General features: G+C 36.0%; 1 protein-coding gene across 1 annotated transcript in view; it reads right to left on the reverse strand.

Annotated features, from left to right (window-relative positions):
* Positions 1 to 2,656: 2,656 nt before the first annotated feature.
* Positions 2,657 to 25,164, reverse strand: part of LOC129454073 (uncharacterized) — a 55,411-nt gene continuing 32,903 nt past the window's right edge. Inside the window, exons 11-23 of the mRNA XM_073865269.1 lie at positions 17,919 to 18,159; positions 16,906 to 17,250; positions 16,270 to 16,380; positions 13,183 to 13,515; positions 12,629 to 12,931; positions 12,173 to 12,460; positions 12,013 to 12,051; positions 7,533 to 7,838; positions 5,502 to 5,798; positions 4,175 to 4,201; positions 3,475 to 3,771; positions 3,241 to 3,273; positions 2,657 to 2,860 (exon numbers count right to left, since the gene is read on the reverse strand). Coding sequence (XP_073721370.1) covers positions 2,754 to 2,860; positions 3,241 to 3,273; positions 3,475 to 3,771; positions 4,175 to 4,201; positions 5,502 to 5,798; positions 7,533 to 7,838; positions 12,013 to 12,051; positions 12,173 to 12,460; positions 12,629 to 12,931; positions 13,183 to 13,515; positions 16,270 to 16,380; positions 16,906 to 17,250; positions 17,919 to 18,159 — 2,727 coding nt within the window. The 3' untranslated portion in view covers positions 2,657 to 2,753. The remainder of the gene's footprint in view (positions 2,861 to 3,240; positions 3,274 to 3,474; positions 3,772 to 4,174; positions 4,202 to 5,501; positions 5,799 to 7,532; positions 7,839 to 12,012; positions 12,052 to 12,172; positions 12,461 to 12,628; positions 12,932 to 13,182; positions 13,516 to 16,269; positions 16,381 to 16,905; positions 17,251 to 17,918; positions 18,160 to 25,164) is intronic.

Raw genomic sequence — 25,164 nt, forward strand, 5'->3', positions numbered from 1 at the left:
ATCTACCTTTTGCACATTTTATTTATGTTCAAAAACTCTTTCTACAGTAGCTCTTTCTAATGGTATTTTTTCAAAATCCTTTTGCACATTTTATTTATGTTCAGTAGCTATTTCTAGCTCAAGCAAATCCACAAATTTTTAAAAGGATTAATTCTTTTTTACAAGGTCGTCTGTTGACTGCTAAATATAAAACCCCTTCAATATAGGAGTCAAGTCGGCAAAAAAAATAAAAAATAGAGTACCGGCACCTCTTTTGGGCCACTTAAAGCACTGGTTACAGTAATACGGTAAGAGGTCATGATGAGATCCTTGATGATGTTGAGTTTTCACTCTTTTATAAATGAGATGTAGAAACTGTTCTGTGTTCAGATGAATCTTTAGATCTTTCACCTCATCACACTTACAGCTCTTATATGAGAGTCATGTGATATACAGATAAACTACATGTGTGATGTCACTTTTTTCATCTCATTAATCTTCATGCTAAACATCTCTGTGTGTTTGTGTTTATGTTTTAGATCAAGTTAAAATGTGCATTTACAGTAGAAAAAGTTTATCATTTTTGGCACGTTTATGTTAATTCATATGTGCATTTATGCTACAGTTCAAAAGAGTTTGATGATCGTGTTCATTAAAGTAACATTTAAATAATCAAAAGTCTTATATATATCTTTATTTACATACACATCTGTATATTTAAAGCTGTTTATTTATTGATTTTTAAGCATATTTGATCAGCTGTGTCTCCTGATGCATATTACACTGCAGCGCCAAATGTTTAAACATAAAAACACACTCATCACTATTTTATTTATTTATTTATTTAATTTATACAACAGTCAGCAAATAATAAAAAATAGTACAAAACTGAGGATAATTCTTTTATAAAAACTGATGTTTTATGTACTGAATTTGTCTGTTTGCAGTTCTGTCATCTCTCCAGATGTGAATGTGTGGTGAATAATAAAGCACAAAATATTTCAACAAAGTCTCTGTACAACTGCACACATGAAGACCCCCATAATACATGAACTTAAATTCCCACCTCTTGTGTCTTTAATGTCCGAACACATTAATGTGCAAATAAATTTAAGTTTGTATCCCAGCTAGAAATAAAAAGTTCTAAGAACGTTCCCTGAAAGTTCCCGAATGTTCCCAAAAACATTCTGCCAACGTTAAAAGCGGCTAGTTTTTTTTAAGTTCTAGGAACGTTTCTGTTGTCTGAACGTTAGAGTAATGTTACATTTTACCATTTTTAAACGTTATGACAATGTCATGTTTTAATGTTCACACAATGTTTAAAACAACAACTGTTTATTATATTGACTTGTTTGATTGTTATGTAAATGATAGAGAAACATTGCATTTTATTATTTTATAAAACATTATTTCTGAATGTTCAGTAAATATATTGCTGTAGAAAACTCAATTCACTTACTAGGTTTAGATGTTGATGTTTCATTTTAAGTCACCCTTATTGTGATTAGTGTTTGTTTTAGTTGGTCTCTTGACACTTGACTTTTTGCCTACTAGTTTTTTCCTGGTTGTGTTAACTTTGTGGTAATGCACCACATTTGTTATGAAAAGTTATTAGTGTATTTCTGTGGTTGTTGGTACATAATGGTAAAAATCATCACCTAATTCATTTACTAATCAAAAGTTTATTTTCTGCCATTATTGTATATTAGATCCAACTCTTTCACAGCAGTTTGTCATTAAGGAGTTTTAGAAACTTTGGACAAAAAATATCCGCTGTACAGTTGGGATGCCCAAACATCAAGAATCAGACTATGAATCTCAACCATGGTGACAATTAAAATTGTTAAAAAAATCATTATTTATCCATGCTGCAGTGCATGCTGGGAGTCCTGAATGAGATTTGTAATTTGTTAATACCCAGCATGCATTGCAGCATGAAGTTTTTCATTTAATTGTCACCATGATTGAGATTCATAGTCTGATTCTTGATGTTTGTGCATCCCAGTTATACAGCAGATATTTTTATCCAAAGTTTCTAAAACTCCTTCATGACAAACTGCTGTGAAAGTGCTGGATCTCATTTACATTTTTGACAGAAAATAAAGTTTTGATTAGTAAATGAATTAGGTGATGATCTTTACCATTATGTACCAACAACCGGAGAATAACACTATTAACTTGGCATGTTCATAACAAATGTGGTGCATTAACACAAAGTTAACACAACCAGGAAAAAACTAGCAAGCAAAAAGTAAAGTGTCAAGAGACCAACTAAAACAAACACTAATCTCAATAAGGGTGACTTAAAATGAAACAAACATCAACATCTAAACCTAGTAAGTGAATTGAGTTTTCTACAGCAATATATTTACTGCATACAGAAATAATGTTTTATAAAATAATAAAATGCAATGTTTCTCTATCATTTACATAACAATTAAACAAGTCAATATAATAAACAGCTGTTGTTTTAAACATTGTTTGAACATTAAAACATGACATTGTCATAACATTTAAAATGGTAAAATGTAACATTACTCTAACGTTCAGACAACAGAAACGTTCCTAGAACTTAAAAAAAACTAGCCGCTTTTAACGTTGGCAGAATGTTTTTGGGAACATTCGGGAACTTTCAGGGAACGTTCTTAGAACTTTTTATTTCTAGCTGGGATCTCTGTTTAATATAAAATTTTAATAAAGCTTCAATAACGTGAGGTTAACAGCACACAGAGGGTTAATTTCTTGTCTTAACAGAAAGCAGCAAAACAGATTTGTTACTGTAGATGTTCTTGATGTAACATTGGTAATGATGAGGATCTATCATCTTTGTTCAGTAAAGGTATTGTAACCGCCACTGATTCGTCTCTGACACCTGCTGAATCTATCAGGAAACACAAATGAAATTACAGTACTCAATTGTAAAATCACAATAACATTTGCAAATCTGTTTAAACAATGAATATTATCAATAGGACAGTCATTTATGTTGATATGTAAAGTTTATTAATTTAAGATGCTATTCGCAACCTCACCACTAGATGCTACTGAAATATATCAGTCCATCGTTAAGTCTTAAAAGTGAACTGTTTAGATTTTAGCGACATCTGGTGGTGAGGTTGCGAATTGTGACCAACGGCTCAGTCAGTCCACCGGTCACTCCTCTCTTTCAAAGCTTTGGTCAGCTGTCAAATCTATTCTTAAAATAATTATTTATTTGTGAGGCAGAGAGATTTATAAATTGACAGGTGTGCTGAATCTTACCTGAGTTTTGCTGGTTCTGAATGTTTCCAAGACCTTTAGTTGTTGAAAACATAATTAATATTCAATGTAAAGAAAATGAACAAACACTTTATTTACCTCACCTTAGCTGCCTTAACTATTGCACATTATAATTCAATTACATTTGATGCACAGTTTTCTGAATTGAATATATTGTTGGTTTTTAATGTTATAGGATGAAGTAAATTCTTATATCAGAAGTGTTGAGTTACTCACCAGTGACTTCAACATTAAATATTCTGTATGTGATTTTTCCATCACTGTTGGTCAGCTGTAGTTTATAATCTCCATCATCTGTCTCTCTGATATTTTTGATGGTGAGATCTCCAGTCTGAGCGTTCATCTTCAGTCTGCGTCTGAATCTTTCATCATCTGTATATGTAGTCTTTCTGCCATCTCCATTCATTCCAGTTACAAGAGAGGTTTTATCTTCTGAGGTCCACTCCACCTCATCACCTTTATTTATTTTAACTTTAGTGAGTAGATTAACAGATCCTCCCTTCATAGCTTGCACTATGGTTTCAATCAGAAAACACACATCAACCCAAACAGAAAACATCATTCAGGAAAACTGATTGGCCAGTGTACTGCAAGTCATCTTGACTGGTGCAGTTTAATACATACAAATAACTAATTCAATATACATCTGTACAGTTAATATTATTTATTATTTAAAAATGACTAAAACAAACATATGTTCATCTAGAGGTACGGTTGTGAATTCCAACCAACGGCTAATTCCACAGCTCACCCTTCTCTTTTGAAATACATAGAGAAGCTGGTAGCTGACACAGGACAACAACATATATAGAGACAAATACTTTTTGCATTTTTTAAAAAATCATTCCTAAATATCAATTCAATTTGATTTGTAAGTCATATAGATTTAAAGATTGACAGGTGAACTAAATCTTACCTGAGATCTGCTGGTTCTGAGCTTTGGCTGTTAAAAACAAAAATCACTCAAAATCACTTAACACAGTTACTTTATAAATGATCATATTATACTATTTGAAATAATATTTATTTTTAATGTCCTTTCTAATGTTTATATAAACATAAATTCACAAAATGTATCATCAAAGTAGTGATGTGAGCAGTTGGCCACATCCAGTGAAATGAATTGGTCTCTATGGGCCTCTGCTGGTCGAAGTGATTTATTTCCTTAACTGTAATTCGTTTTTCCTAAACACCTGATGGCTGAATTCAGCACACAACATCTAGATCAATATCTAAAAACAATTTAAATCAAATTTAGATAATAATTTATATAAATTTTTCATAAAAAATGATATTTTTCAGGCAAGCTAATGGTGTAGTTGGGGAATTAAGTGGTAAACGGGTATAAAAGTACTTCATATCTCCCAAAACAAAGCATTAATGAATAGATGGGAAGAAAATGAAGAAAAAGAGTAATTATTATTAGTATCATTAAAAATGTATATTTTTTTGTAAAAATCGGGGCATATGAGGGTTAATTGTATTCATTGTAAAGAAAATCAACCTTCACCTCACCCAAGACCAAATTTAAAATTCAGAGGCCCCTAAGCACAATATCCTGTTGGGACCCCTCACAGGTGCGCATGATCAAGTTTTAAATTATAGGGTATTTTGTTAGAAACACCTCTAGCTTATACAGCATTTAGACAAGGGATGTGACCATACATCGCGTTTCCCATTAAAAATACCTCTCTGAAATTTACCACCATTCTTTGTAAACCCTAGAAATGGTTGTGCGTGAAAATCCCAGTAACTGAGCAGATTGTGAAATACTCAGACCGGCCCGTCTAGCACCAACAACCATGCTACGCTCAAAATTGCTTAAATCATTTTTCTTTCCCATTCAGTTTGGAGTTCAGAAGATTGTCTTGACTAGGACCACACCCCTAAATGCATTGACACAACTGCCAGTGATTGGTTGATTAGATAATTGCATTAATGAGAAATTGAACAGGTGTTCATAATAATCCTTTAGGTGAGTGTATATAGAATTTGAATAAGAATAAGAGCTCTCTATGTTGCTTACAATAGCTGCAGTTTTGTGGTTGTATTATTGTGATGTTTGTTTATAATGCGTTTAAACTAAGGGACGTACCAAAGCTATATGTATTTTCTAGCTGGGGGAATTATATGCATTTGCCCCTTCATGATATTTCAGATGCAGTATTTTTTTACATACAGTGCGTTCAAATAGAAACTATATCACATTTTTACGTAATAATCAGAAGTGTTGAGTTACTCACCAAATACATCAACATAAAATATTCTGTATGTGATTTTTCCATCAGTGTTGGTCACCTGCAGTGTATAAACTCCTTCATCTGTCTGCCTGATATCTGTGATGATGAGATCTCCAGTCCCAGGTTTCATCTTCAGTCTGCCTCTGAATCTCACATCATCTTTATATGAAGTCTTGCTGTCGTCTCCGTTCATTCCAGTTACAAGAGTGGTTTTATCTTTTGAAGTCCATTCTACCTCATCACCATTGTTTATTTTCAATTTAGTAAATAGAGTAATAGATGCTCCCTTCGTATCTTGCACTGTTTCAGTCAGTGAACACACACACACACACACACACACACACAAATAATAATTCAGAAATACTTGATTCTGACTGGCCAGTGGTGATATTCCAAATAAGTTCACATATAACAACAGCCTGAATTTAACACTGAATTATTGCATAGGATGTTCAGATATAAAGAAGATATGGAGCCTGGAAATGTCCTTTCAGTAGTCAACTCCTAGTAAATACAGTAGGAGTGTAATGAGAAACTTTATCATCACACTCATGTACGGTAAGCTTGGTTTATCTCTACTTCACATCTCCCTGTTAGGATTTCTTTTGTGATAACAACTGAATGGCTGTACTTGATACTCCTTTATAATAAGCAGAGATGGGACCAAGTCCCACATGTGCAAGTCTCAAGTAAGTCTCAAGTCTGAACCTTCAAGTCTCAAGTAAGTCCCAAGTATTTTTTTTCTTGGGCAAGTCAAGTCAAGTCGAGTCACAGGCCATGTCAAGTCAAGTCAAGTCCGTTAGTAGGTCAAGTCAAGTCCAAGTCAAGTCACCTTATTATTGTCATTTTACCTGCAGAATCTGATCTTAATAAAGATATATAGAATATAAAGATATAAAGAAATACTCATGTTCAGTAAAATACATCATGGAATCAAACAAAATTGTAATCTCTTCCGTTCGCGCACCTACATTTGAAATAACGAACTTGAGCGTGCAAAAGACGTGATATGAACCGACCCTAACATTGTAGAATCCAGTATTTTTTCTCTCTGTGTGTGTGTGTTCAGGTGGCAAACTTAGACACAGTAGCCAAGTCTCGTACCGCTCAGATCAAGGGGAGTATTTTTTAAAAATAAATCAAGATTATTTTGCCCACATTTGTCCCCAACACGTTATGATGAGGGTTAATGGCTACTTTAGTTAGCCATTAACCCTCATCATAGCCTCATCATAGCTAACTACCATTAGCTAACTAGCAACTAACCTTCAAATGACGTACGAAATTGGAGGTTGTCGTCTGGCTGCCCGTGATTTTAATGTTGCATGTCTTGCAACGCACTGTTTGTCTTTTCCCATGTTGTTGAAGCCGAAAGCGATGACCCCCGCTACTAGTGATGGGTCGTTCGCGAACGCCGGCTCTAAGAGCTGATTCTTTGTAGCAAACGAGCAGAGCCGAATCTTCAGACACAGGCAGGGGAGCCGGCTCTTCTAAGGGAGCCGAGCCAGAAGAGCTGAATCTATGAAAAGAGCCGGACTGCCATCACTAAAATGTAGAGCCGGAGCTTGAGCAGAAAGAGCCGAATCAATGGAAAGAGCCGGACTGCCCATCACTACGGCCGCTACCCCTCCGGCTGACATGTTGATATCTGTTCTAAGTGGGCGTGGTGTGCGTAAGGTACGAGAGGGCATGACTGATGATAGTGTCGTGATTCAGTCATGACAACACCATTCTCAGCCTGCGCTCCAGCTGGGTCAACTTTATTTTTTAAATAGTTTATATATTTTATACTCAAACTGAAAACATGATGTGATTAACACTCAAGTCATTCAAGTCATCGTGTCTCAAGTCAAGTCAAGTCCCGAGTCTTTAACTTCCAAGTCCGAGTCAAGTCTCAAGTATTTTATTTTTTGTCAAGTCACAAGTCACAAAAATAGCGACTCAAGTCGACTCGAGTCCAAGTCACCAAGTCACAAGTCCCCATGTCTGATAATAAGTGCATTCATTTTCATTCAAAAACATTTAAATTCTCACCATAGAGAGCAACACAAAATCTTCTATCTTTGGTCCCGCTGCTGTTCTTGATCTTTACTTTATAAACTCCAGTGTGGTCAGTTCTGAAGTTTCTGATGGTGAGATCTCCGGTCTGATGGTTTACCTTCAGTTTGTCTTTAAATCTCTCATCAATATAATCATATAGTGTAGATTCATCAATGTCTCCAATGTATCGAGCTATACGCATATCTCTAAACATCCACATTATCTCATCATCTCTCTGGATTTTAGCAACACAAGTGTCTAAAGTGACAGATTCCCCCAACTTTACTGTTCTGATCATCTCTTCATTTATAACAGCAGCACATAGATGAGAAAAACATAGAAGATCAACATCACATCAGAACAAGTCAAAGTGAAGGAGGATATTGGAGTTTATATTTATTTCATTCAGATCACTTTAAGTCTCAGTTCACTGACTAAAAACATAAATCCATATCAGACGAGAACTATAAAATGACAAGAACAGTTTAATTTGTATTTTTTTTTAAATATACTGAGCCAGATTATGATCATTAAAAAAAATCAGATTCACTGTTTAGATTTTAGCAACATCTAGCGGTGAAGATGTGAGTTGCAACTGACAACTTATGCCCCATTTATAGTCGTGCATAAGCTCTACGCCGTAGGTTATCCGTAGCCTGTGCATAGCTCTGCGTAGCCTGATGTGCACCTCGCAAAATTTTTAACAGGGCGTCAGTTCTATGCAGATCGCAAGTGCTCCCGTCAGGTAAAAAAACTGTGTCATAGGTATTTCCGTTTGCGACGGAGAAAACAAAGATGGACCAAGTTGAGGAGTAATTTAACTCAAATTGCAACAAAGTAGCTGTTTATTTACTTCCATCACTGCTGGTCTTCTCAAATCATGCACAACAAGCTGCTGTTTCTTCTTCGTTTGTGGGTTGATGTCACAGGGTGACGAAAGAACAAAAATGAAAACGAAAGCGAAACTACTTTTGTGGAGGTGGTTTCCCACCAGACCAATTTAAATGTAATACCCAGCCAGTTCCGCCAGAGATTTGATGAGGAAATGAGCGCCAGGTGTGCAGGTTGAACGTGGCGACGGTCGACTGGAAAGGAAGTGGTTGTTGTTATTGCTATTAGTCCCTTTCACACATACAGTCTTTACTGGTAATTTACTGGTAAATTGCAGTTAACATGTCATGTGTGAACAGAACCTTTCCGGTAAATCAGTGCTCCCAATTTACCAGTAAGACAGGTTGTAAGATTAACGGTAATTTGCCAGTAAGCGCTGTGTGTGAACGAAAAATATAGCGTTACCGGCATTTAGATGACGTCAGACCGCGCTGACAGATCGGGCGGGCCAATCAGAAAGTTTTTTATACAGGTGACGCGGTTTCCCCCAGACTGTTTACGGACGTTTCCACACACATGTTGCTTAAAAGTCGAGCACACCTGAAGTTAACATCCACATTTCTTCACCAAAGTTGTTTAAAACAGCTTACCATCTAATTGCCAAATTGCAGACGTCCTTAGCACACTATCTGTGAAGCCTAATGTGCAAACACGCAGGTTCCGTTTGACGCCACCTAACGTAATGTTGTTTGGTCACGAGCAACTTCGCGACCGTTTGCTACAGATGTGAAAACAACGAAATACCGACCGTGGATATTAAGTCATAACCCGCCGTTTACAAATACGACACGGACGGAGCTCGCCATCCGCGCGCCACAGGTAACTTCTGCTTTCTCTCCGAGTTTACCGGTATTTTGATACTGATGTGTGAATGATGTCTTACTGGTAAAAAGACGGAACGTCACTGCATGTGTGAACAGCACATTTTTGTATTTACTGGTAAGAATTACTGTGTGAAAGAGGCTATTGTGGAGCTTTCAGTCCCATTCTGGTTAGAGGAAGAGGCAGCAGTTCAGCGAGTGAACACGAGAAGAGTGAGTTTAAGCCAAGAAGAAAGGACTAAACCATTCATTCGGTTGAAGAAGGACAAATGCTGGGTGTAAGGAGCTAAGAGAGAACGAAAAACAGATGTGAACGGATGCCCCCTGAATGAGCTAAGTTATATGCTTTTCAGCCACGTTGCTTTGCTGGGTTGGCACAATTGATTATTTGCTCTGTGAAATTATGGTGTGCTGTTTTCTCGACCCTTTGTGTAGACTACTCCCTTCTGTTGTGTTTTCCCAGGCGATGCTCTCGGGTCTGTGGGAGAAGAGGGGTTAGCGTGGCCAGCGGCTGGATTTGCATGTGGAGGTGAAGCGCTGTCTATGTGGTCTCCATCTCATTATAACGACCAGACACTTAGACTCCAGGAGATGGGTCTCGGTCAAGGCGGCGGAGTATAAGCCCTACATTGCTGTGAGTACTTGGATTTCAGTTTGTGCTGAGGATAACTACATGTGTGCATTGCTCTGAATTGGTTTGACTATTGGAGTGTGTGGAGCACCTCTCCCGCTGATGCCTGTGCCTTTGACAGTAAGTACCATTCACTTGTAGAGCCAAAGTTTCCTATTAATGATCTGTGAACTAGCTATTCTAAGTCTTCACGTCTACCTGCTCACCGCTGTGTCCATATAAGGAAATTCTTTGTGTTCGTTGCTGTTGTTCACGTTGAAAAATCTCTCTGCATACTTACCAGTGTTTCTTGCATAGAAACGTCTTTTCTTCTTCCATAATTGTGTCCTTACAAAGAGAGCCTCATCTGGGTATTCATTGATGCTTATAGGACAACCCTTGTATCTGCTGCTGTTGCTTATGTTGGAAAACTTATCCGAATACTCACTATTGCTGCTGTATAGCCTCTTCTGCTTCCATTATTGTGTGCTTACGAAGAAAGCCTCGTCTGGATATTCATTGATGTTTATCTAAGAAAGCCTTTGTGTCTACCGCTGTTGCTCACGTTGGAAAACCTGTCTGCACACTTACTATTGCTGTTGCATAGGAACGTCTCTTCTGCTTCCATTACTGTGTGCCTATGAAGAGAGTCCTGTCTGTATAAGGAAGCCCCTTGTGTCCACTGCTGCTCGCTTATCTTGGAGAGCCTGCCAGTATACCTATTCTTACTTACCTATATAGGAACGTCTCTGCTGTCGCTATTGCTGTTTGTGGGTGAAGAAAGCCCCATCTGCATAAGAAGGCCGTTTGTGCTTACCACTGTTTGCTTACCTTGGAAGGCTTGCCTGTGTACTTACCATTGATTGGTTGTGTAGGAACGTGTCTCCTGTTTTTCTTGCTGTTGGGTTAAGAAGAATGCCTTGTCTGCATAAGAAGGTCCCGTCTGGGTTATTGCTGTCTGCTCACTTGGGAAAACCCTGTCTGCATACTTGTTTGGATTGGGAAGCCTGTGCTGTATCCATTGTTGTCTGCTTACGAAGGCCTGTTCTGTGTACTTACCGTTGTCAACCTGTAAAGGAAAGTCTCTCTTACATACTTACCAGGGGACACTTGGAACAGAAACCTCCAGATCTGCAAAGGAAAGTTTCTTCTGCACCTTTACCAATGTATACCTACAAAGGAGGACCCGTTCTGTGTACTTACCATTGTGAACCTGTCAAGGAAAGTGTCTCTTACATACATACTACTGGACACTCCTGACCTGCAAAGGAAAGTCTCTTCTGCACCGTTACCATTGTAGACCTACAGAGGAGAACCTGTTCTGCGTACTCACAGTTGTCAATTTGTAAAGGAAAGCCTCATCTTGCATACTTACCACCGGAATCTTGCAAAGGAAGTCTCTCGACCTGCAACGGAAAGTCTTCTCTGCACCCTTACCATTGTATACCTATGAAGGAAGGCCTGCTCTGTGTATTTACCATTGTCACCCTGTAAAGGAAAGTTTCTCTTCTGCACTTTTACCATTGCATACCTACCAAGGAAGGCCTGCTCTGTTTACTTACTGTTGTCGCCCTGTAAAAAGAAGCCACTGAAAACCTGTAGGACAATCCCCTCTGGAGAGTACGGACAGGAGGACTGTGATCTGGTCGTCTTGTTGGGCTGGAGAAGAGAGGCCAGACCGAAGATTTTAAAGAGTGTTTGATTTGACCTTAAATTAATAAAGATAACTGTTTAAATTTTATATCACTTGTTTGTCTGCTTTGTTGGGAACTCCGGGGTCTCCTCGAGGTGGTAATCGAGACGGGGTAGGACCTAAAGTCAGTAGCCTGCCCCGACCTGTGACATTAAATTGCCATGCTACTTCTTCATTGATGGTCATGCTGCTACTGTTGTTACACGCATGGATACTGCCTACCAGCGGTCTGCGCGTGTGTTTGCACGTCAACGTGGATTACGACGCAAAAGTGTAAATGAAAACCAAGGCAGAACGTACACTGTCGCGGCTACGTCATAGGACCTATGCACAACTATAACGAGCCCTTTAGTCCACAGTACTTTTTGCACATTTTGTAGCTTAGCTTTCAAATCATAAAAATCAATCAAACTCAGTTCACTTATAGATTTAAATATTGACAGGTGTACTGAATCTTACCCAAGTTCTGCTGCTTCAGAAAGTTTCCCTGAACTTTGGCTGTTAAAAACAAAAATCACCCAATTACTTTGTAAAGGTTCATATTCATAGCATGATTTACTCAATATTTGCTTATATTAATTGATATAAATGATTATATCAGAAGTGTTGAGTTACTCACCAGATACATTAAATATTCTGTATGTGATTTTTTTATCAGTGTTGATCAGTTTTATTGTATAAACTGCGTCTGTCTGTCTGATATCTCTGATGGTGAGATCTCCAGTCTCACGGTTCATCGTCAGTCTGCCTCTGAATCTCTCATCGTCTGTATATGAAGTCTTGCTGTCATCTCCATTCATTCCAGTTACAAGAGATGTTTTATCGTCTGAAGTCCACTCCACCTCATCACCTTCCTTTATTTCAAATTTAGTATATAGAGTAACAGATCCTCCCTTCATAGCTTCCACTAGTTTCAATCAACAAACACACATGAACGCAAACAGAAAACATAATTTAGGAAAACTGATGCATGCACACAGAAAGCACATGAGTAGTTCGTCCTTACCTAATGAGGTACCGACCACTAAGATATGGAAGGCAGATATAACTGCCACATAAACATTCAGATACTCACCATAGAAAGCAACATAAAATGTTCTATTTTTGGTCCCGTTGCTGTTCTTGATCTGTACTTTATAAACTCCAGTGTGTTCAGATTTGAAGGCTCTGATGGTGAGATCTCCGGTCTGACTGTTCATCTCCAGTCTGTCTTTAAATCTCTCATCAGTTTTATTTAATGTAGGTTTATCAGTGCCTCCAATGTATTCAGCTATAGTCGTATCTTCAAACATCCACAGTATCTCATCATCTCTCTGGATTTCAGTAACACCTGTGTCTAAAGGGACAGATTTCCCCATCTTTCCTGTTCTGACCCTCGCTGAGAAAACACAAAAGATCAACATCACATCAGATCAAGTCAATATATTGTAGAACAACACATGTTGTATTACAACAAAGATTATTCAGAGGGTTTAAATCATCCACCATATATTCAAAGACAAGATCTACTGTCTACCATCTAACACAGCTGAAAGAAACTATTAAAGTACAGTTTCAGTTTGAAATTTCAAATTGCATAGCATATCTAGATAAGCCTGAATAGTCTCTTAAACAATTTGAACTACTAACCTTTGAGATAAACATTGAATTTAGAGTTGAATTTAGACTTGAATTTAGAGTTTGGTGTTCCTTTACTGCTGGTAATCTTAACTTCATAAAGTCCAATGTGTTCAACTTTGAATTCAGTGATGGTAAGAGATCCAGTCTCACGGTCCAGTTTCAGTCTGTCTTTGAATTTCCCCTCAAGAACTTCATCATCTGTAGTGCTCTGTTTGTCCTTGATTTTGGCTATGATTTTATCATTTCCATACATCCACTCCACCACAGCATCTTTCTGTAGTTCAATATAAGTGTGTAAAGTGACAGATTCTCCTTCCACTACTGACATTAACTTCACTTCATCTATCAAAGCAACACATAGAAGAGAAAAACACAGAGATATAAGCATTAACACATGAACATGTCATTAACACTCTGTGATGATACATAAACTAACTCATCATGTCTTTGTCATTAGTACATGCCATGACGTATCATTCCTTCATCTTTAAATAACTTTTAAGTATATTAGTTCATTATGATTCATGAATTGTTATTAAAAAGTGTAATCAATAATGATTTCATAATGTGTTAATGTAAATCAGTATTAAACATCTGTCAGTTAACTCTTTCCACGCCATTGGCAAGTTAACTTGTCAATTAAGAAAAAACGCTTCCCTGCCGATGACATGTTTTTACGGCAACCCGCAATACCACTATTATCCACCAGATGTCCCTCTTACCCAACTTATGCAAACAGGAAGTAACCCCTCCCTCAAACAGTTCAGTTTCAGAGCTTTGATCATCACTCTGAATAGGATTTCTATCAGAAATCTTTAACAAAAACATCATCTCAGATTTTTGCTCAAAATTTTGTATTTTTGAAAAAAAAACTACCAATATTTTAGAGGTGATAAAAAGAGAATAAATGAAGGTAGGATGAAACTTTTTTTAAGCAGAGGGTATGATCTTTAATTTGATATATTGTATATTTCTATATTTAAAGAAGAACATTTGGTAACGTTTTAAATTACAGCCCGGAAAGTACTGCACTGTAAAAAATGTCCATAGAAATTTGCAGCTGGGTTGCCGGTAACTTACCATAGATTTAAATTTATGTTTTACTGGCAACATTTTGTTTAAAGTTAAATGAACATGAAACATCAAACAGTCTTTGTCTTTACAGAATAAAACTAGAAAAACAGCATCAAGCAAAACATTCTGGGAAACAAAATCTGAAGCAAAAAACAGAAAAAGTTTGATGATGATTTCTGGTTCCCAGAATGCTTTGCATGAGGCTGTTATTGTATAGTTGTATTCTGTAAAGATAAAGACACTTTAATATTTAACATTTATTCAACTTTGAACAAACTCTTGCCAGTAAATAACATAAATTTTAATCTACAGTAATTTACCGGCAACCCAGCTGCAATAACATTTTAATTTCTATGGATTTTTTTACAGTGTGCGTAAGTACAGCGAATGTACAGAATATGTTTCTGTAATTATAGTTTACTTATGAAGTACGTACGAGTAATTATAAGGGAACAATTTATAATATTTGGGGAATTAAAGGGGTAACAACCAGGAAAAATTCAAATAATATATGCAGTAAAGTACTGCGTAAGTACAGCGAATTTACAGCGTACGTTTCTGTAATTATAGTATACTTATAAAGTACATACGTGTAATTTTAAGAAAGTAATTTATAATATTTTGGGAACAAAGGAGTAACAAGTGTCACTTTAATTTACAGCCCTTAGGTGTTGTATTACTCTTTAACTACGTGAAACAAGGGGTAAAAAGTGCCACTTTAATTTACAGCCCGCAGATGTTGTATTTACTCTGTAACTACGTGAAACAAGGGGGTAACAAGTGCCACTTTAATTTACAGCCCGCAGATGTTGTATTTACTCTGTAACTACGTGAAACAAGGGGGTAACAACTGCCACTTTAATTTACAGCCCGCAGATGCTATACTTACTCTGTAACTATGTGAAACAAGGGGGTAACAAGTGCCACTTTAATTTACAGCCCGAAGATGCTATACATACTCTGTAACTACGTAACTACGTGAGATTTGTTAACCCAGCCAATTTGACTTAGACTGTAACAACACAAAACAATGGTATATTTACACTTACGCATTACTTTCCGGGCTGTAATCTAAAGCGTTACCACATATTTTACCAAAATCTTTCTCCACACATGCATTAACATTCACATCATATTAACAGTCTGTTTCAGTTTAACAAAATCATGGTCCTTCCTTATATGTGTGTGTGTGTGTGTGTGTGTGTGTGTGTGTGTGTGTGTGTGTGTGTGTGTGTGTGTGTGTGTGTGTGTGTGTGTGTGCGTGCGTGCGTGCGTGCATGCGTGTGTGCAAGTGCTGTGTCTTTGAAAAGACAAAAAAGCAGATTACTTCCTGCTGTCTCTGGTGATATATTAATGGCTTATGAAGTGAAACCATAGGGTTGTGCAAGAAACCGAACTTGATTTACAACATTTTATCACTCTTAAAAACGTAAAAACGTTAATGTTTTGAACATCCATAGAATGTACTCAAAAAAATTCCGTAGAAATTGCAGCTGGGTTGCCGGTAATTTACCGTAGATTTACATTTATGTTATTTACTGGCAAGAGTTTGTTGAAAGTTAAATGAACATTAAACATTTACAAGTCTTTGTCTTTACAGAGTAAAACTAAAAAAACAGCATCAAGCAAAACATTCTGGGAAACAAAATCTGAAGCAAAAACAGAAAAAGGTTGATGATGATTTCTGATTCCCAGAATGCTTTGCATGAGGCTGTTATTGTATAGTTTTATTCAGTAAAGATAAAGACTTGTTAATATTTAAAATTGATTGAACTTTGAACAAACTCTTGCCAGTAAATAACATAAATGTAAATCTACGGTAAATTACCGGCAACCCAGCTGCAATAACATTGAAATTTCTACGGAATTTTTTACAGTGTACAGTAAAGCAATCAAGCAGAACCTGTTAAAAAAGTTAAAATGTTGTCTATGAAAACAAATATTCCATTATAAATCTAATTTAATACAATTAGAGCTACTTGTTTCTTATTGCTGTATCTAAAAACTGAAGATTGAACTTACATTCAAGTTTAGAGATCCTGCGGCGATACAAAATCAAACCAATAACACCAGCACCAACCAGGAGGAAGAAAACACATAATCCAATAATAACAGCTGACGACAGACCTGATTCTATAATGACAGAGAGAAACAATCAACATCATTTTTAATATACACACATTTCTGCTATGAGTTGTAGAACAGTTTGAAAAATATTTAGTGATTTAGTTAAATTCTCTTATTTTAAACCATTAAATTAAATGTGCAGTGTGTATTTTTTAAAATGATCTTTTGACAGAAATGCAAAATAATATACAAAACTATATTATCAGGGGTGTATAAAGACCTTCTATACCCTTATGTTTTTATTACCTTACAATGAGACATTTTTATCTACATACCGAGGGTCCCCTAACATGGAAGTCATAATTTTGTGCCGCCATGTTTCAACAGAAGCCCTTGACAGACAATCTTTTTTAAGAAGCTGTCTATGAAGATGACATGTTGGCAGTTAACTGAGCCATTAATATTTAATGCCACTAATATTTACACATTGCACCTATAAGAGTTAAATGATGATTTAATCCTTCACAATATGATTTCATTCATTTAAACATAGCTGATTAATATAATTGAATATACATTTGAGATACTCACCGCTGACAGTAACACTGAATGTCTTATATAAGGTTTGTTTGTTGCTGCTGATCTTTAACTGATAAACTCCAGTGTGCTTAGGTTTGCTCTTAGTGATGGTGAGATCTCCAGTTTGATCATTCATCTTCAGTCTGTCTCTGAATCTCTCATCATCATCATCATATACTGAAGTCTTATTATCCTCTATATCACCTTTAGCTATGAGAACGCTTTCATCTCCAAATCTCCACAGTATCAGATCATCTGTCTGTAGTTTAACATCAGTTTGTAGAGTAACAGATTTACCCTCATTCACTGACACTGACTTCACAACACTCATTTCAGTATTAATAAAACGAGGAGATTCTACAAGATACACAGACAAAGAAACCTTAAATTTGTAAAGCAAACATGCAGACAAAAATATTTAATTCAATTTATTTATATATCGCTTTTCACAATAGTTTGTTGTAAAAAAGCAGCTTTACGTGGAATAGAGATAGAAAAGAACAGAAAGATCAAGACACAGTAAAAGCATGGTAACTTTAAATTGGGTTTAGCATGGACTACATGAACTGTTAAAAAGATTTGTTATTCCGGTTTCCTCCCACAGGCCAAAAACATGCAAGTTAGCTAAATTGGAGATGCCAAACTGTCCCTCCCCCAAAGTGTGTCTGGACCAACTGGTCTGAATAAAACCTGTTTATGGATTAACTGGTTCTCGCCATGAATATAGCCATCGATGCTGGAATGGCATAAAGAAATACAGTAAGAAGAAGAAAAAGATTTGTTGGCTAAACTGATAAAGTCAACCCAACCCAAATCATCAGCAAACACAAAGTGGTTGCCTGAGATAGGGAATGAGACGCTGCGTCACAAATGACACTTTGGGGAACATGTGACATCATCATCCCACAACTATAAACATTAGACTAGTTTTACATATTAATCAGGCGTGTCACGCTGCCGGCGTCCCCCAAAATGTCATGATGCAGCGTTGCGTTCCCTTGAAAGGGAAACACATGTACACTCACCAATGACAGTAAGATTAAATCTCTTGTATGATGTTTCGGTGTCGATGTTGATCTCTACTTCATAGAGTCCAGAATATTTGATCTTCATGTTCTTGATGGTGAGATCTCCAGTTTTAGTGTCCGATATCAACAGTTTTTCTTTGAATTTCTCAGGTGTATACCAGATCTTATGTTTACCAATTTCAGCTAAAAGATCTTTAGAATCGCCTTCTATAAACATCCACCAGACCAGATCACCTGTCTGTATTTCAGTAATATTAGTGTGTAGAGTAACAGAATCTCCCTCCATCACCAACACTGACTTCACTTCATCACCAATCACACCTGCTGAAATATTAATACAGAGATGCACAAATATTGAAACAAAACCTTTTGGACTGCTGGTACTGCTGCTTACATGATTGAAGTAAAAAAAAAACAATTCACATTCAGAGTGACGCCTGGTTCTGAGGATCCAATTGTAGCATTTATTAGAACAAAAACATGAAATAAGGCAATCCGGGAATAAAACAGAACATGACACAGAAACCAAACCGTTACACCAACATTTAACGACTGACAAAAGACAACTGAAACACTGGGGCTATATATACTCATGGGTTAACATGATAACAAAACACACATGGAAAACAACACAACAACACAACACAATTACCAATTAACAAAATAACTACTGTACACAAAACTACAAACATGGACTAGAGAAAACAGGACCACCACTGTACACTGTTTATTGTTCTTAAGACTTAATGCTACATGCTAGGTTTGATTTCACATGATCTTACTCAGTCAATATTAAAGAGATTCATCACAGATGATGACACTCACATGTGTCATTTTACATAAATATAAAAGTAATGTGTAAGGTCAGTAAATGAAGAGTTTGGTTCCAAAAACGATAAACGCCATTTTTGAAAAAAAAATGAGTTACTGCCAAAATCAGTACTATATCAGGTCAGTATTTAAAAGTAAATAATTAATTTTAAGCAAAATCCAATATCCGCCATGTTATTCTGTCATATTATTTTCTCCCTTTTTTCCCAAAATGCGATAAACGCCACTCCTCATTTTTTACAGAATGCAATAAATCCACTCCAGAAATTACAGCGCACCATTCCACGCAATGTAAACAAACAATGGTGGCACACGGAGTCCTAGTTTTCCTCATCTACTTTGTACTTTGTGATCAACAAACAAAACAAAATAATACTTTAATTGCATTGATAAACCTGTGATGGTTTTCTGTGACGGGAAAGATTGTCATCAACATCTAATAATTTACGCGAAGCACTCGGAAGACTGGTGCTTATCTTCCAACATCTCATGCTAACACATCGACCCCAGGGATCTTATGAAAAACTTTACATAATTTTACTCAAAGTCAATGAAAATCGAGCAGGACCAAAACATTTTACAGCTGATCGCTGTGAAAAATGCTATCAACGACGTCAAGTATAACCGCAGCAATGACAGTGATCTTAATATGACAAAGTAGGTGTTTTGATTAATGACATTAATGTTTATTTTTTTATCAGTGTATATCACTGTTCAACTAAATGAATATAAAATGGCAAAGATGAAAGCACATTTATATATTGATTCAATAGATTTACAGCATTTTGAAACAAAAACTGTCATGGATTTATTGCATTTTGTGGAAAAAAGAATTAGTTTTTATAATAAATCTTTGAAAATCAAGTTATGGATTTGAATTTTTTATGTTTTTATAACCTAAAGATGCTATGTGAAAGTTTGTAACAGAAAATAGTCATCTTGTCACTTTCTTGGTATAGAAAACACGTTTTTACCGAAATTTGTCAAAATGGATTTATTGCGTTTTGGAACCAAACTCTTCAAATAATTGTACTGATTACAAATATAATGTGAAAGTGTGAGGCTGGAAAATTTTAGGAATTTGTTTCTGTGTTGCAACACCTATTTGATTATCATGGTATCATCTGTACTCCTGAGCCCATGGGGTGCTAAGGTGGTCTTCTGATGGGGGGGTTAAAGGTGATCTTTTGATTGGGCAGTTTGATTGTATCAAGTTTAGTCACACTGTCAAGGAAAGGATAAAAAGGCATTGTTGGATATTATCTGTATCTTCTTTTCCCTCGGGCTGCTATCCTTGAGATCTGTTCTTGGATTCTGTCCTGACTGTTCTTCCACTTTACTTAAGCTTTGGGGTTTAGGCCATCAAACTTCCAAATCTCAGTGTTGACTTTCTACTAAACTTAATTTTTTTCTCTATCTTTTATTCTTGATGTCTCTGGTAATATCTCATACAGATTGTCAATTGTAGCCTACACATATTATTTACAATTTTATGCATTTATAGTGAAACCATTTTAATTGTAACATAACTAGTTTAAATTTTACATTAAAGGAATTCCATAAAAAACAAAGCATGATCGATCCATCCTTATTGGTATTTTTACCTTATTGGTTCACAGGACTTTTATCCAAAATATATCATGCATTCGGACACTGATTTTTGTGGTGAGGATGCAGAACACATTTTATTCTGAGGACTGTTCAATGAATGCCATTTTTGTGCAGGTGCTGCTGAACAGTTGAAGACAATACTTTTGTAGTCAAAACAGGGGTTCTGACTTTTTTAAGCAATTCCTACGAGCAGTTCTCTCTGATATTTTTCTTATAAATTAGTCATTTCTATCGCCTGGTCTTTCTTAATGAGGACTGTGAACAAGCCCTAACAAGCTAATTGCGGTTTGATTGGTCAAAGTTATCTGAGAGCTCAAATCTCCTGGGGTACCCATTTTTTTGCAGGGTTCTGCGTTTACCTTTTCATTATAAATTCTAAAACTAAAACAATACACTAACATTGCTTAAAATATTGCAAAATAGTGTTTCATGTTTAACTTTATGTCTTTGGAAATCTTTTCATCTTTTACTACCTTAACTGTTGACATTTACATACATTTTGACCAGGGGTGCCAAAACTTTTGCATGCCACTGTACATCCTCAATGGTCTAAGTAGCAGAAGGGTGGTAACTGACATGAAATACAAAGTTTTACACAATTATCTTGCTGTTCTATTACTTTAGTCATTTCAGCATTCCTACAGTCGGAACCATCGTGGTAAATCTAATCTTACAAAAGTAAAAGCATTAATGATAAAACTACATACTTACCACACACAAGAAATAAATTAATGATTGTGAAAGTCTCCTTCATCCTGCTGTTGATTCCCATAAGAAGAGATTTAATGAAGATATTCACAGGAGGTTACAAACAGATCCCATAATCTGTGTTGGTTCATAAGATTATCAGGTCTGACCTGGGGGATTTTATTTCCTCTTGAGTTCTGCAGAAAGTCAAACAAAACTCACCTGAACTTGATCATCAAGATTCCTCCAGATGAATGGGTGTGTTCATTAAGTGCAAATGATGGCCAAAAGTGTTGATTTTGTTTGGTGTTATTCACATAGTGCTGAGTGCAAAAAGCTTCAATGGCCCCAAAAATAAGCAAACGTTTCCAAACAACTCAAATTTCACAGTTTTTTTAGCCCAGCTTACATCATTTCAATAATCATATCAGCAGCACATGTGAATGAGTACTAGTTATGTGAAATCACTCTCATACTGATTGGCTTGTAAAAGCAGACTAATTGCTATACAACAAATAAAGAAGTGCTTGTTTGCAATGGTTACCTCTAAAGAAATACATGCTGCGGTCGCTTTACATCAAAATGGCCTCACATGCAAGACAATTGCTTTAAAAAATATTGCACTTAAAAAAAAACATTTACCAGATCATCAAAAACTATAATGAGAGAGATTGGACTCCAGTGCAAAAGACTTCAAGGCATTAAAGATTGTCCGGCAAGCACCAGGACCGTCTCCTCCTGAGGGAATCGTGTCACCTCCAGTGCAGAGTTTGGAAATTTTATGTTAAAGCAACACTATGTAGTTTTTTTTACCTTTAAATAATGTCAATAAAATTATTTCAGTGATAGAACAACTTTTAACTGGACAAATTGTACTGTTGCTGCAACCTGAGCAGCCTCCTAGCTGCTACAAGCACACTCTGAAAGTGGCGGTGGAGGGTAGAGAAAACAGCCCCGCCCCTCCCCCTGCCTGCAGAAGAGTGTCTGATACCAGGCACTGTTGCACTTTTCAACCACATGGGGGAGCTGTAAGTCATTTTTACATGGAAACTACATAGTGTTGCTTTAAATCATAGCCTATTATATGCGTTTATGCTACAGTTCAAGAGTTTGATGGGTGTGTTCATTAAAGTAACATTTAAACTATCAAAAGTATTATATATCATCATTTTTATAATTAAAGCTGTTTATTTATTTCTTTTTAAGCACATTTGATCAGTGAGTGGTTATGCTCTGTCTCCAAAATGTACAGGTAGATTACACTGCAGCACCCTCTAGTGTTTAAACATGAAAACACACTGAACACTATTTTATTCATTTATTTTATTCATTTATACAACAGTCAGCAAATAAAAGAATAAGTAAAAAACTGGAATTTGGCTGTTTTTGCAGTCCTGTCGTCTCTTCAAATGTGAATGTGTGGTGAATAATAAAGCACAAAATATGTCAACAAAGTCTCTGTACAACTGCACACCAGAAAACATCAATAATACATGAATTATTTTAACAGAAAGCAGTTATTAAAGGGATAGTTCACCCAAAAATAAAAATCATTCAAAGTCTTAATTTTCTCATCCTTATGTTGTTTTTAACCTGTATGAATTTCTTTTATCTGATGAACACAAAATAAGATATTTTAATAAATGATGGTAATAACAAAGCTGATTGTAACCATTGACTATTAGACATTTATTAGACCCTTTTATCCAAAGCAACTTACAAAGATTAGGAAACAATATAAACGATGTGACATAGGGAGGCAAAATGCTAAATGAGCTAAATGACCAACTATATAAAAAGAAAACATAAAATCGTATTATTTGACCCCCTTAAACATACACTGCAAAATCCCTGGTGTTAAATTAACACCGGCTCGGTGTTTATATGGGTACCACCAGCAGGGTGTTAAAAGTAACACCGAAGCAGTGTTAGAGTTAATTAGATAATTAAGCAATCATTTCAGTGATTATTTGATTATTGAAGACACCTGATGATAATGAGCCGAACTACAACTACAACTTCCAGTCACTGCCTTATATAAAATCAACTGAAAAGACATCTCTCTTATTACAAACCAGACTGACTTTTGTCTACTTTGAAATTGTTTGGTCACCATTATGGTGATCTGTGGTTCCTTTAGTTGGGCAGTTTGACTCTTGTTTTCCTTTTGATGTCTTTGCAACAGTGTTTACTGAACACGTTATTTGTTGTAAAGGTTGTTAAAGCAAAGTTTATTAAGTTTTTGATAACAGAGATTGTAGATTCAAGTAAATTGTTTAAACAGTCAAAAAATTCAGTATTCATGGAAAATAAAATGTTGATCAAATATATATTCTCTATTGGTTTTAACTTACAGAGCTTTTCAAATTTTATTGTTAAAAATGCTTGCCGGAAAGTTTATATTGTGCCTCGCGTGCAGATATCATGAATCACCCCATTAATCGCAACAAGGGTGACATAATTTATGTTGCAATGCATGATGGGAGTCATGAGTTTTATACTATGGTGGATCCCAGCATGCTTTGCAACATTATGTTTGTCACCATGATTCCGATTAGTGGGGTGATTCATGATATCTGCACGTGAGGCAAAAAAGTATTTGCAGCAAGTATTTAACAATAAAATTTGAAAAGCTTGATCCGAGGAAAGCTATGTTACTGAAGTCCAATAGAGAATAATATACATATGATCAACATCTAATTTTCTATGAACACTGAATTTCTTGACTGTGTAAACAACTTACTTAAATCTATAATCACTGTTATAAAAACTATATAAACTTTGTTTTAACAACCTTTGAAACAAATAATGTGTTTGATAAACATTGTTGCAAAAGACCTCAAAGGCAGAAACAAGAGTCAACCCACCCAACTAAAGGAACCACAGATCACCATAATGGTGACCAAACAATTTCAAAGTAGACAAAAGTCAGTCTGGTTTGCAGTGGTGTCAAAAGTATTCATATTCATTACTCAAGTAGAAGTATAGATACTAGGGTTTTAAAAGACTTTTGTAGAAGTTGAAGTATCAACTCAAGCTTTTTACTCAAGTAAAAGTGAAAAAGTACTGGTTTCAAAACTACTTAAAGTATAAAAGTAAAAGTAATGTAAGGAAAAATGTCATTAGAGAAAAAAGCCTAGGCCGCACCACAGGGGCCTTCCCTATCTCCTCTAAAAAATGTTTCTAAAGGCCATAATAACTATAGTGTTATTAAAATGTTAATGTTAAAAAATTTGGGATGCACTAGGGCCAGGGGTAGGCAACGTCAGTCCTGGAGTGTCGATGTCCTGCAGATTAGCTCCAACCCTTATAAAACCTTGGTTACCTGTAGTTTCAGGTGACTTTAACCTTTATTAGTTTGTTCAGGTCTGCTTGATTAGACCTGGAGCTAAACAGTGCAGGACATCGGCACTCCATGTTGCCTACCCCTGCACTAGGCTATCTGTTTCAACCACATACGGTATATGCCCATTAAAAATGAACGCATTTCAATACAATGCAAACAAATACATTAAAGCAGTGGTTCTCAAACTGGATGTCGCCAGATGGTGCCAGGGGCCCCAGTTTTATAATATTTTATGAAATACATTACTTTATTATAAATTCTGTGTAATTAAACCTCAGAAAAATAAGGCTACTAAACAAAAGCAATAAATTGTATAATTTAAAATGTTTTGTTTAATTCAAATTTTAAGTTTTAGAATATTTATGTCAATCCACTGTACACAAGGGAGGCCGCAAAAAATGTTTGATAACAACTGCATTAAAGATCCATATATGTGTACTGCTGAGCATTAACATGTGTTCCATAGAGAGGAAGATATAATGACTAGTTGCCTATAAATATTGTAATGGTGCAAAAAGTCAATCTTCAGAGCAGTGCTGGTGGCCAAACTTTTACAGTGGTGCCCTCTTAAGTTAAAAAACAACAAAATCACACAACTATAGTACGTGTGAGAATACAAATATGCTATTGTTATCATTTATAATTGTATTTTGACAGCAACACAAACTACAATTATACAAATATGCAATTATATATTATAGCCTATATTTCCTCATCTGTACTTGTGTAGCTAATGGACTTTAGTATACTTTAGTCAGTATATATCCA

Source organism: Misgurnus anguillicaudatus, unplaced genomic scaffold (genome assembly GCF_027580225.2).
Source record: "Misgurnus anguillicaudatus unplaced genomic scaffold, ASM2758022v2 HiC_scaffold_31, whole genome shotgun sequence".
In the NCBI taxonomy this organism is placed as follows: Eukaryota; Metazoa; Chordata; class Actinopteri; order Cypriniformes; family Cobitidae; genus Misgurnus; species Misgurnus anguillicaudatus.